The 12,405-nt window shown below is 47.4% G+C and overlaps 1 protein-coding gene across 5 annotated transcripts in view; it reads left to right on the top strand.

Moving 5' to 3' along the window:
- The window catches only part of DEPDC5 (DEP domain containing 5, GATOR1 subcomplex subunit), a 175,195-nt gene extending 163,341 nt beyond the window's left edge, over nucleotides 1-11,854 (top strand). For all 5 annotated transcript variants that reach the window (XM_053589971.1, XM_053589968.1, XM_053589970.1 and 2 more), the window contains 5 exons: nucleotides 1,023-1,192; nucleotides 5,328-5,499; nucleotides 8,074-8,134; nucleotides 10,849-10,931; nucleotides 11,086-11,854. In XM_053589971.1, the coding sequence (XP_053445946.1) occupies nucleotides 1,023-1,192; nucleotides 5,328-5,499; nucleotides 8,074-8,134; nucleotides 10,849-10,931; nucleotides 11,086-11,378 (779 nt within the window). In that variant the 3' untranslated portion in view covers nucleotides 11,379-11,854. The remainder of the gene's footprint in view (nucleotides 1-1,022; nucleotides 1,193-5,327; nucleotides 5,500-8,073; nucleotides 8,135-10,848; nucleotides 10,932-11,085) is intronic.
- Nucleotides 11,855-12,405: the final 551 nt, after the last annotated feature.

Genomic DNA, 12,405 nt, shown 5'->3' with positions numbered 1-12,405 from the left:
TGGGGGACACAAACTATGGCTTAACCAGCCAAATCTGGCCAGATTTGTTGGTTTTATAATTGACTTTATTTGGGTCCCCGGTAAAATTGAGCAGAAAGTTCCCATATATCCCCTGCCCCCTCACACCCACTTCCCCCAGTATCAACATCCCCTGCCAGAGTGATGAATTTATTACAGTCCACAAACCTACCTCATTATCACCCAAAGTCCATGGTTGATATTAGGGTTCACTCTTGGTGTTCATTCAATGGTTTTAAACAAGTGTATGATGATACATTTGATAGATGTATCTATCATCTGGTATAGTATCTATGATATTATCTATTTATGATAAATACTAAAGCTGTCATTACAATATCATATGGAAGAGTTTCACTGCCGTAAAACCATCTGTTTTTGTAAATAAAGTTTCATTGGGACACAACTGAACCCCTTTATCATGTACTAAGGGCTGCTTTTGCTTTATAATGACAAGTTGATTAGTTACCACAGAAACTACATGGCCCACAAAAGCTAAAATATTTATCTGGTCCTTTATAGAAAACATTTACCAGCCCCTGGGATAGATGATTTCCAGGAAGCTTCTGGAATCTGTGATTTTATTTTATTTTTTTGAGACATAGTCTCACTCTGTCACTCTGTGGTAGAGTGCCATGGCATCATAGCTCACAGCAACCTCAAACTCCTCGGCTCAAAAGATCCTCTTGCCTCAGCCTCCCAAGTAGCCAGAACTACAAGTGCTCACCACAACATCCAGCTAATTTTTCTATTTTTAGTAGAGTTGGGGGTCTCACTCTTGTTCAAGCTGGTCTTGAACTCCTGAGCTCAGGCAATCCACCTGCCTCTGCCTCCCAGAGTGCTGGGATTACAGGCGTGAGCCACCATGCCCCAGCCTAGAATCTGTGATTTTCTTTAAGGCACTTGTACAGTGTTGTATCTGGATGCTTAGCTTTTTTTGTTCTTCCTCCTTATCCTACTTCTCCTTTTCCCTCTCTTGGGGGCCCTGCTTTGTCCTGACGAAGCTGCCACTGTCCCAGAGCAGAGGACTGTGACCCTGGACGTTGATGTGAACAACCGCACAGACCGGCTGGAGTGGTGCAGCTGTTATTACCATGGCAACTTCTCCCTGAATGCAGCCTTCGAGATCAAACTGCACTGGATGGCAGTGACCGCTGCGGTACTCTTTGAGATGGTGAGAAGCTTTGTGTGTGTAGTCAGGCCTCTGGCTCACCTCACAGGGGAACGAGGGATGCTTAGTAGAGATTCCTGTCACTTTTGTATTTTAATTCAGCTCCTATTGCTATTCACCTGAACTGTTGGAATAACCTTTTATATAAATTTAAACAGGCTGGGCACAGTGGCTCACACCTGTAATCCTAGCACTTTGGGAGGATGAGGTGGGAGGATCACTTGAGCTCAGTAGTTTAAGACCAACCTGAGCAACACAGTGAGACCCCATCTCTACAATTTTTTTTTTTTAATTAAGTGGGCGTGGTGGTACACAACTATAGTCCCAGCTACTTGGGTGGCTGGAGCAGGAGGATCACTTGAACCTAGGTGTTCCAGGTTATGGTAAGTTATGATTGCACTATTGCATTTCAGCCTGGGCAACAAAGTAAGACCTTGTCTCAAAAAAAAACAAAAAAATTAACATAGTACAAAATTCAAATAGTAAAAAAGGGTAAGATCAAGGTTTCGATCTTCGATCTTTTGATCAAGAGTAAGATCAAAGTTTCTCAGCCTTGGCAGTACTGACATTTGGGGACAGAAAATTCTCTTTTGTAGGGGGACTGTCCTTCTTGCACATTGCAGGTTACCATCCAGCATCCCTGACCTCTACTCGTTAAATCCCAGTCGCACAACCCCTCAGTGGTATACCCAAAAATGTCTCCAGATATTGCTCCTCCAAGAGGGGGAGTATTGTTCCCTGTTGAGAATCATTGGTCCAGAGTGAAAAGTAAGTCTCTCTCCCAGCTTCGATCCCTTTCATCTAAAAGTAGCTACCACTACTACTTTGTCAAGTGAACTTCTAGAAAGGCTGCTTGAGGCAGCTCACACCCGTAATCCTAGCACTCTGGGAGGACCAGATGGGAGGATCCCTTGAGCTCAGGAGTTTTGTTATTTTATTGTTGTTTCGTTTTGTTTTTTGAATAGCAAATAGTTTATTGGTAAGTGTGTGGTTTCAAAGGCTGTTTTGTTTTTGTTTTAGCTCGTTGTTTTTAAGGGCTGCAAAATATTCTATTGCTTGTTTTTACCATAGTTGATCCATCCTCTGTTAATGAACATGACTGCTTTTAACTTAGTGATTCTCAACCATGGGCAATTTTGCTGCCCAGGAGCATTTGGCCATATCTGGAGACATTTTTGCTTGTCACAAATGGCAGGTGGTGGGGATGCTACTGGTGTGTAGTGGGTAGAGACCAGAAATGCTGTTTGTCATCCTACAATCACAGGAAAGCCCCCACCACGAAGAATTAACCAGCCCAGGAAGTCACAAGTGCTGAGGTTGAGCAGCCCTGTTCTAACTGGCCTCCCTGCCTGTCCTTCCTCCTTGTGGTGCATCCTAGCTCACCCCTCTGATAATCAGGACATTCACTGTTCCTGCATTATGAAGCCATGCCTGGCCACCCCCATCCCCAGTCTCTGTGCCCACACCTTAGCCAAGCTATCATTATCTTCTAGGTGCTCTCCTTACCATCCTTACAGTCTGCTACTCTGCAATATGGCCCAAAAGAGTATTTTTCTGTGGTTTCAGTTGAGTCCTATTCCACTCTAACACCACCCAAGCATCTTATTACACAGCTGAGGGCAACTAGAAAGTTGAAGAAGAGTTTACTAAGAGCTAGGCAATGACCAAAGAGACATCTGTACACACACATGGGCTGGCAAGTGTTTGTGTCTAGAGTTAATAGGCTCAGTTTTGTCCCATAAGACGTGAGATCCTGGGGAAGAGATTTGTCCAGTGCTGTGTCTGCCTTCATGTGGCATTAGCACCTTCAAGGACCCCTCCCTTGGAAAGACTCTAATCTGGGAAATATCTTTAAAGTCTAAATCAAAAAAGACAGCCACTGCTTATCCTGGACAGTAGCTCTCCCATAGCTGGTTGACACCAGAATGACCACACCTTCAGGCAAAACTAACCCTGTGACCCAGTAGGGCTTAAGCATTCTCCATACAGGCCCTATCCAGATAACCATATCGCAAAACAACACAACCACAGCATTCATAGACAAACACATATTATTACAGTTGGGCAGGAAGAAGGGTATTTATTTCCTCAAAGGAATTTAGCAACTATCTTTAAAAAGTATCCTTGTCGTGTCTTTTTTTTTTTTTTTTTTTTTGAGACAAAGTCTCACTCTGTTGCCCTAGGCTAGAGTGCCATGGTGTCATAGTAACCTCAAACTCCTGGGCTCAAGTGATCTTCCTGCCTTAGCCTCCCAAGTAGCTGGGACTACACAGCATGCACCACCATGCCTGGCTAGTTTTTTTCTGTTTTTACTAGGGATGGGGTCTTTTTCCTGCTCAGGCTGGAACTCTCGAGCTCAAGCAATTCACCTGCCTCAGCCTCCCAGAGTACTGAGATTACAGGCGTGAGCCACCATGCCTGGCCCTTTTCATAACTATTTATATAAAACCCACAGAAAGCTGCTAATCCCTTTATCAGTATTTTGTTAAGCTTTTAAAACTCTAGTGTAGGTTAATTATTTTTAAGGCAATGTCCGTATTTATTATAAATCAGATTTTATTCGGATGAATACTGTATAAAATTAAAAAGTTGTCAGCTTGGCACCCATAGCACAGTGGTTACGGCGCCAGCCACATACACCAAGGGAGCCAGGTTCAAACCCAGCCTGGGCCAGCTAGACGACAATGACAACTGCAACAAAAAATGGCCAGGTGTTGTGGTGGGCACCTGTGGTCCCAGCTGCCTGGGAGGCTGAGACAGGAGAATCGCTTAAGCCCGGGAGTTTGAGGTTGCTGTGAGCTGTGATGCCATGGCACTCTACCCAGGGCGTCAGCTTGAGACTCTGTCTTGGAAAAAAAAAAAAATTAAAAGGTTGTTGACCAAACCATAGGAATTATTTTGGTCAGGGATCTTGGCTTCTTTTGCTTGTTGTCTTGAGTGTTCCTGGGGAAAAAGGTAAGAGTGGTCTTTTCAGGTGGGACCTGTAGCTCAGTGAGTAGGGTGCCGGCCACATACACCAAAGGTGGTGGGTTTGAGCCCGGCCCAGGCCTGCTAAACAACAATGACAACTGCAACCAAAAATAGTTGGGCATTGTGGTGGGCTCCTGTAATCCCAGCTACTCCAGAGGTTGAGGCAAGAGAATTGCTTGAGCCCAAGAGTTTGAGGTTGCTGTGAGCTGTGATGCCACGGTACTCTACTGAGGGCGACATAGTCTATGAGACTGTCTCGGAAAAAAAAAAAAAAAAAAAACAGAAAAGAGTGGTCTCTTTCAATTTATTGCAAGACTTAGAAAATTGCCACTGTTCCCTAAGAAAATGTTACCGATGAGAGGTTTGTCTTCGTGCCCTAGTAACCTTTGTTCTCAGCCTTCAGGCAGACAGCTTTTGGGAGTTTGCCAGAGAATGTCTGTCATTCTGTGAGGTCAGAGCTTATCACCTTTGGGCAGAGGCCACCACAGTCATCTCCCACCGTGCGTCATGTTCGTCTCAGTCAGTCTGCATGGATTGTTTTCCTATTTGAGGGGTGAGGAACCTGCAGCCTCAAGGCCACATGTGGCCCTCCAGATCCCCAAGTGCAGCCCTATGACTGAATCCAAACTTCACAGAACAGATGTCTTTTTTTTTTTTTATTAAATCATAACTGTATACATTGATGTGATCATGGGGCATCATACACTCACTTCATAGATGTCTTTATTAAGAAGATTTGTCCCATAAAATTTGGATTCAGTCAAAAGGCCACACTCGGGTCCAGAAAGCCACATGTGCCTCCAAGGCTGCAGGTTCCCCATAAGGACAAGGTCTTAACCTATATCCAGTGGCCTTCTTTCAACATACCCCAGCACAGGGAGGGTTTCTGCTCTCTCCTGTCGGTTCCTTCCAAAAGAAACACTAAAGTCGCAGAAGCTTGGGCCATGAAGAGGAGCTGTGTGCTTAGCTCACAGTTTTTCAAGGATTTGTCAGGAGGTTAAACTGTGCTTATTCCTGTCCAGGACTGGTTTGGAGCCAGAGAACATGAATAAATGAACAAGCCAATCGATATGTATGCTGCCACTTTGGCGGGTTCGCTCCTGGGGAAGTATTTTCTGTTGTCAGAAAGAACTTAGCAATGACACTTTGTTTCTGTACTTTCCACCAGGTCCAAGGTTGGCATCGGAAAGCTACCTCCTGTGGCTTTTTGTTGGTCCCGGTTTTAGAGGGGCCTTTCTCGCTGCCCAGCTATCTGTATGGCGACCCGCTTCGAGCTCAGCTCTTCATCCCACTCAACGTCAGCTGCTTGCTTAAGGAGGGTAGCGAGCACCTGTTCGATAGTAAGAGATACTCCCCTCTGGAGGTTGGGAAAAGAGAGAGGCTTTCAATAAGGGACCAAAAGAATCTAGGTTCTAATCCTGGTCCTTCACCTAGTGGCTGGGTAAACCTGGACAAATCACTTACTATCTCTGAGTCTCAAATTCCTTATTCCTAAACTGGGAGTGCTAGCGCTGCCTTGCCAGTTCAGGAAGGCTGTCTGTAAGGCCTTGGTGTGGAGCGGTGCGTGGGAGAGGCACCTGTGTTGTAAGTCATGCGAGGCCCTGGTGTTCTTCCCAGGTGCTCCTTTCCCGTGCTCATCCTAACTGGATTGGGCTGTGGGGCTTCAAGCCTCGCGAGAGGCTTGTGTGTGCTGTTTCATGGGAAAAGGCTGGGGACAGCACAAGTGGCTCGAGTTGCTCATCTCAAGGAAGGCAAAGCAGAGCAGCATAAGGACAGCAGCATCCACATCAGAGCCCTTCCCTCTGGAGTAAGTTGTCAGAAAGGGAGCGCACAGGGCCAGCCCTGACCTGCTGCCCAACCCCAGCCCACCAGAACCCTGAAGGCAGGTTTAGCATAGAACACAGCACAGAGCTTTTTATCCCCAAGCACTCATTGTGGCTAAACGTATAAATAGGCTCCCAAAAGTTTTCGATGAGTTCACAGATGATCTTTTTTAAAACAAGAAGCTAGAGTTGATACCAATATGTCAGGAGCCCTCTAATTCTTGGATATAAAGATTATAAATGTGAAGAAAATAACTTTTGATGTAACGGAGATGCTTTCTTCCCATCCCCTTGCAAGTCTGGCAGCAAAGAACTGGCCCAGAGGGTGAGCAGGTCTCGCCAAGTTGGGGGGGTCAAGTCTGCCCAGGCGTTTTGTGTGACAAGCTTTTCTGGTGTAAACAGCTTTTTTCCAAAGGCCCATCTGTATGTTCTTGGTTTACATCTTGGAAGGCATTTTTGTATAGACAAAATGTTCTAAGTGGTAGTTGGGGTTCTGGATGAGCCCCACGGAGCCCCTCCCTGCTGGAGGTCATAAAGTCTGTGATACATAGAGCTTATAAAGTCCCCTTTACACACACTCTTTCTTGTTTAACCTCACAGCATGGCTGAGAGAGAACTGTTTATGCTGTCCTGAAATGCCTGACGATTATGGTCCTATCAGACAATTTTAAACTAGGTTGCATTATGTTGTGGGGACAGTGAGATCTTTCCTCACACCATCCACAGACTGTTGTAGGGTTTTCCACATTCACCTCAGGATTGGCATCAAGAACATTTTTGGTTTTTTCAAGACAGAGTGTCATTCTGTGCTCTGGGTAGAGTGCCGTGTTGTATAGCTCACAGCAACCTCAAACTGCTGGGCTCAAGCAATCCTCTTGCCTCAGCCTCCTGTGGGACTACAGGTGCCCACTACCGCACCCAGCTAGTTTTTCTATCTTTAGTAGAGATGGGATCTTACTCTGGCTCAGGCTGGTCTTGAACTCTCAAGTTCAAGCAATCGGCCCACCTCGGCCTCCCCAGAGTGCTAGGATTACAGGCGTGAGCCATCTGCACCTGGCCTCAAGGACATTTTTGTACGAGTTGGTTTTCCCCACCAGTTGTAACCCCATCTGAAAGACCAGCATCCTCTGTTGGTTGCCATGGTTACAGCTGAAGGAAAGGGTCTTAGTTGAAAAGATTAAGGACTTGAATCTGAAAACCTATTTTTTTTGCATCTGTGCCTCTTCTTTTTGTTCTCACCGCTTCTGATAAAAAGGAATTCAAAATCTTAAAAATCTGACAAGGATGTGCTCTGTATGTGTGTTTTCTTTTAAAGCCAGAGTCTTTTTTGTTTTTGGCTCTTTAAAGTTGCCCAGAATCCTCAAGTCAGTCCATCCTAGGTAGAAAATCCTAAATGCAGAAAGAGCGATAGAGTCGCCGGAGGCGCCCTCCTGCCCCCAGCATCAGCACCTCATCCGAGAGCAGCCTGGCTCCCTTGCCTGGTGCTAGGCACAGCCAGCCCCAACCTCCCACTCCCTCCTCTTTGGTCTTCAGTAACAGCTTCACAAAGTGGGTAATGGGGGAGGGCATCATCTGCTCCCCTCCCCAGCCAACTACGTGTCAATTAATTAATGTAGTTTTGTATTTACTTGCTTCGTTTTCACCACCCTTGAAATAGTGCTTGTAATATTGCCTTTCCTTTTAGGGAACGAAAGATCAATAATATAAAGAGTGAAGGTTTGTTCTTGTTGCTCCTTAGAAGCAGCTAACCTGCATTTAAAGTTTATCTTCTGTTTGTATTTTAATATCATGGTCCATTCAGCTTTTAGTGTAGGAAGTCATTAGAGTGGGTCTTATAATAAGTTCCGGTGGCTCACACTGCCTGCTGAGGACTCATCCCCTTTCTAGAGCCTGCTGTAGCTTGGGGAAAGGGGTGTGTGAGCACACAGCTTTCACTCTTGGAACGGAGGCTAGCCCAAAGCAGGCAGCCTGGAGACGCTGAGCTGAGGTGCAAGGGGTCTAACTGCCAAGAGTCCAGAAGGTACAGAGGAGGGGCCCCCGAGAGAACTACAAATCTTGTGATCATAACTCAGCATTATTTTTTCCTTTTAGGCTTTGAGCCGGAAACATACTGGGATCGAATGCACCTTTTTCAGGAAGCCATTGCACACAGGTTTGTCCCTGAGCAGGAGTGAAGAAATCAGCGTTTATCTTGAATGGCAGTTACCAAAGTGAAACCCAGTTTCTTTTACTTCTGAGGAAAGGGATCTGTTCTACCAAGGACACATTCACTGCTTATCTCCAAGGGGACTCTTTACTTTAATTTCAGAGATAAGCACTACTGCCCTCGTTCCTGTAGCTATTGTTTTTCAGAATACATTACCTTCTTCCACACCTACACCCTCCACCTTCCACACCTACACCCTCCACCTTCCACACCTACACCCTCCACCTTCCACACCTACACACCCCCACCTTCCACACCTACACCCTCCACCTTCCATAACTACATCCCACACCTTCCACACCTACACCCTCCACCTTCCACACCTACACCCTCCACCTTCCACACCTACACCCTCCACCTTCCATAACTACATCCCACACCTTCCACACCTACACCCTCCACCTTCCACACCTACACCCTCCACCTTCCATAACTACATCCCACACCTTCCACACCTACACCCTCCACCTTCCACACCTACACCCTCCACCTTCCATAACTACATCCCACACCTTCCACACCTACACCCTCCACCTTCCACACCCACACCCTCCACCTTCCACACCTACACCCCCACCTTCCGCATCTACACTCCCCACCTTCCACACCCACACCCACACCTTCCAAACCTACACCCCCGACTTCTATACCTGACAGAATGTTTTTTCACTAGGGGTTCCCAGGTTTTTCAACTCTAAATTCCTTTTGGCCTTTTTTTCAAAGCACTCTGAATCTATTTCAGTGATTTGGGGGCCTCCAGAGGGGTATTTTTGTTTCCTTGTACAGTGCCTAGTAAAATGACTTGCCTCAATTAGTCATTTAACGTGTAGCTTTTGCATAGAGTGAAGCTCTCAATGGAAATGTGGCCCTGAATGACGCATCAGCCCACCCACAAGCTCCCTCTCAGAAAGAGCTAGAAAAGTGTCCAACTTCCCTGGGCCACCTCTGCTATGGCTCCTCATTCCTCCTCCATCTTCATCTGGGCAGTTGGAGTGTGATTATTCCATCTCCTTCCTTAGTGAATTAAAACAAAGAAATAAATACCCTTCCCAGGGACAGGAGCACAGGCTAGCTTGAACTCCTGGATTCAACTACTCCTCCTGCCTCGGCTTCCAAAAGTTCTGGGATAATAGGCATGAGCCACCGCCCCCAGCCCCAGCAGCTTATACAGCCTACACAACACAGCACTTCTCTGAGGAACTAAGTCCAGGAAAGGAGACTGGCATTCCACCTTCTTTAGTTCTGCCTACATTGCTGCCTTCCTTACATAAACCCCTCAGACTTAGAGGACAGGAGCCACATCTGTTACCGCGTCCTTTACAGCTCTTAGCAGGTAGAGCTATAATAAATGCACTTTATGGAAATAGAAAAACCAGGAATAGCACAAGCCATAGAAGAGAAATGGAACAGAACAAGGCAGAAATGAAAAATGGCCTCTCCTGCCCATTTCCAGAGTGCAGGGAAACAGAGACACCCAGACTGGTGTTCTCACTTCTAAGAAAAGTGCTTTAATTACAGTTCTTCATTTTATTTCAGCTCAAGGCCTTTATTGAGAACCTTACACATGCTTAGCTTAAGAAATAGTAGAGTGGCTCGGCACCTGTAGCTAAGGTGCCAGCCACATACACCTGAGCTGGTGGGTACGAATACAGCCTGGGCCCGCCAAACAACAATGACGGCTGCAACCAAAAAATAGCCGGGCATTGTGGCAGGTGCCTGTAATCCCAGCTACTTGGGAGGCTGAGGCAGAAGAATTGCTTGAGCCCAGGAGTTGGAGGTTGCTGTGAGCTGTGATGCCACGGCACTCTACCCAGGGTGACAGCTTGAAGCTCCGTCTCAAAAAAAAAAAAAAAGAAATAGTAGAGAAAGGGAAAGAGGTGTGGCTAAGGTGAATCAGCATTTATCTTGAATGGCAGTTACCAAAGTGAAACCCTTCTCTTAATGTGCAGTAACGGGGACATGAGGTTGATTCCAGTGAGATGCAGAGGGAAGGTCCGAGGTGGGGGTGGGGAGAAGGCACCGTGGGCAGGTCTGCTGGGGTGGCTGGAGTGCGTCTGAGCAGAGACGAAGACTGGGTGAGGAGTGCATTGGGTAGGAGAGCTTTCATTCGTTGTGACAGGGACATAGACCTCAGAGACAACAGGCACCTGGGTGTAAGGAGCTCTGGTGAGCCATAGTGGTGGAAGGGGTAGCAGTTAGAAAGGGATGAGAATAAAAATAAGCACTCTGGCTGGACACAGTGGCTCACAGCTGTCATCCCAGCACGTTGGGACACTGAGGCAGGACAATTGCTTGAGTCTAGGAGCCCAAGACCAACCTGAGCAACACAGCAAGACCCTATCTCTAAAATTTTTTTTTTAGCCACGTATGGGGGTTGTGCACCTGTTGTCCCACCTACTCAGGAGGCTAAGGCAGGATAATCACTTGAGCCTAGGAGATTTGAGGTTTCAGTGAGCTACAGTGATGCTACCGCACTCCAGCCTGGACAACAGAGCAAGATCCTGTCTCCAAAAAAAAAAATCAACCTGCATGTTCCCTCTTGAAGGAAATCTTTGCAGATCCCTTTTGTTTCAGGCTGTCAGAGAGTCTATTTGCCAATTCTCTGTCCCCTTAGGCTGAAGAGGCCCTAATCAGTGTGTGTCTTCTTGTCCTTTTGTTAGGTTTGGGTTTGTACAGGATAAATATTCTGCCTCTGCCTTTAACTTTCCTGCTGAGAATAAGCCTCAGTACATCCATGTTACAGGTGAGGAGCTGGGGAGGTGGGCCCCTGTGGTGGGAGTGGGAGCCCTGGCCCTGTTCACAGAGGTCCCTTCTGAGCTTGTGGCCACAGAACCACTTCAGCTGGCTTCGGGGGCCCTCCTAGTGGCTGTGACATGGGTGCTGGCCTTTTTCTGCAGGAACAGTGTTTCTGCAGCTGCCCTACTCCAAGCGCAAGTTCTCAGGGCAGCAGCGGCGGCGGCGGAACTCCACCAGCTCCGCCAACCAGAACATGTTCTGCGAGGAGCGGGTTGGCTACAACTGGGCCTACAACACCATGCTGACCAAGACGTGGCGCTCCAGCGCCACGGGGGATGAGAAGTTTGCCGACAGGCTGCTGAAGGACTTCACAGACTTCTGCATCAACCGTGACAACCGGCTGGTCACATTCTGGACGAGTTGCCTGGAGAAGATGCACGCCAGCGCCCCATGAGGCCAGGCTGCAGCGGGTCAGAAGGCTGTGTCCACGTTGGGGCAGGGAGGTGACCTGACACCCTCAGCAGTCTCCAGGCATCAGCTGTCTGTTGGTGCGTGGGGGCCGTTGCTTCTTTTTGGTCCTCCCAACAAGTGTTGTTCCACTGGAGGAGAAAGACTTTGGAAGCAGCTGCTGCTGCCACCACCATCCAAATCCCATCAGCAAGCGCCCAGCGGAGGTGGAAGGCACAGATTGTCCGTGGGAGGGCTTCAGTGTCTGGGAAGCAGGCAGGCAGCCCCCGTGAATGTCCTCAGAATGGGGGTGGCTCCTGTGAGCGTCCTTCTCCTTTACCATCCATGTGCTATTAGGAGCAGAATCTGCTGCTTCCTGTCCAGGAGTGCACCCAGGGTGTAAGATAATCTTGTGAAATAATGTACCATAGACTCACACAAACTGTATATACCTGTACATATCAGAAGTAAATAAAGCTCCACACGCAGCTTCTCCGTCCCCAGCCTGGGCTAGGCAGCCGTGCCCAGTGGTCAGGGCCGTGGTGGTCAGTGGGGTAGCCACAAGCATTAGAATTCACTGGCTTAGGCTCCGTACCTGTGGCTCAAGCTGCTAAGGCACCACATACACCTGAGCTGGCGGGTTTGAATCTAGGCCAGGCCCACCAAACAACAATGATGGCTGCAACCGAAAAAAAAAATAGCAGACATTGTGGTGGGTGCCTGTAGGCAGGAGAATTGCTTGAGCCCAGGAATTGGAGGTTGCTGTGAGCTGTGAAAAAAAAAAAATAATAATTCACTGGCTTGGAGAATCTGGCTGTGGGTTTACGGAGTTATTTCTTTTCACAGGCGCTTGGGCCAAGATAGTTTTGGTCAGAACTAGTAAGCAGATGGTACAAGATACCAGGTAACCATAGGCTGATGTCATTGGAGCGAATCTGAATGGTGAGCCCAGCTCTGGGATCATCTTGGCATTCTGAGAAAAATCAAAGGAAAGCAGGAAAGCTTTCACGAACTCTTGGGTTTAGGTCCCTCTG

Source organism: Nycticebus coucang, chromosome 4 (assembly GCF_027406575.1).
Source record: "Nycticebus coucang isolate mNycCou1 chromosome 4, mNycCou1.pri, whole genome shotgun sequence".
Classification (NCBI taxonomy): Eukaryota; Metazoa; Chordata; class Mammalia; order Primates; family Lorisidae; genus Nycticebus; species Nycticebus coucang.
This window is presented reverse-complemented; position numbering and strand designations above follow the sequence as displayed.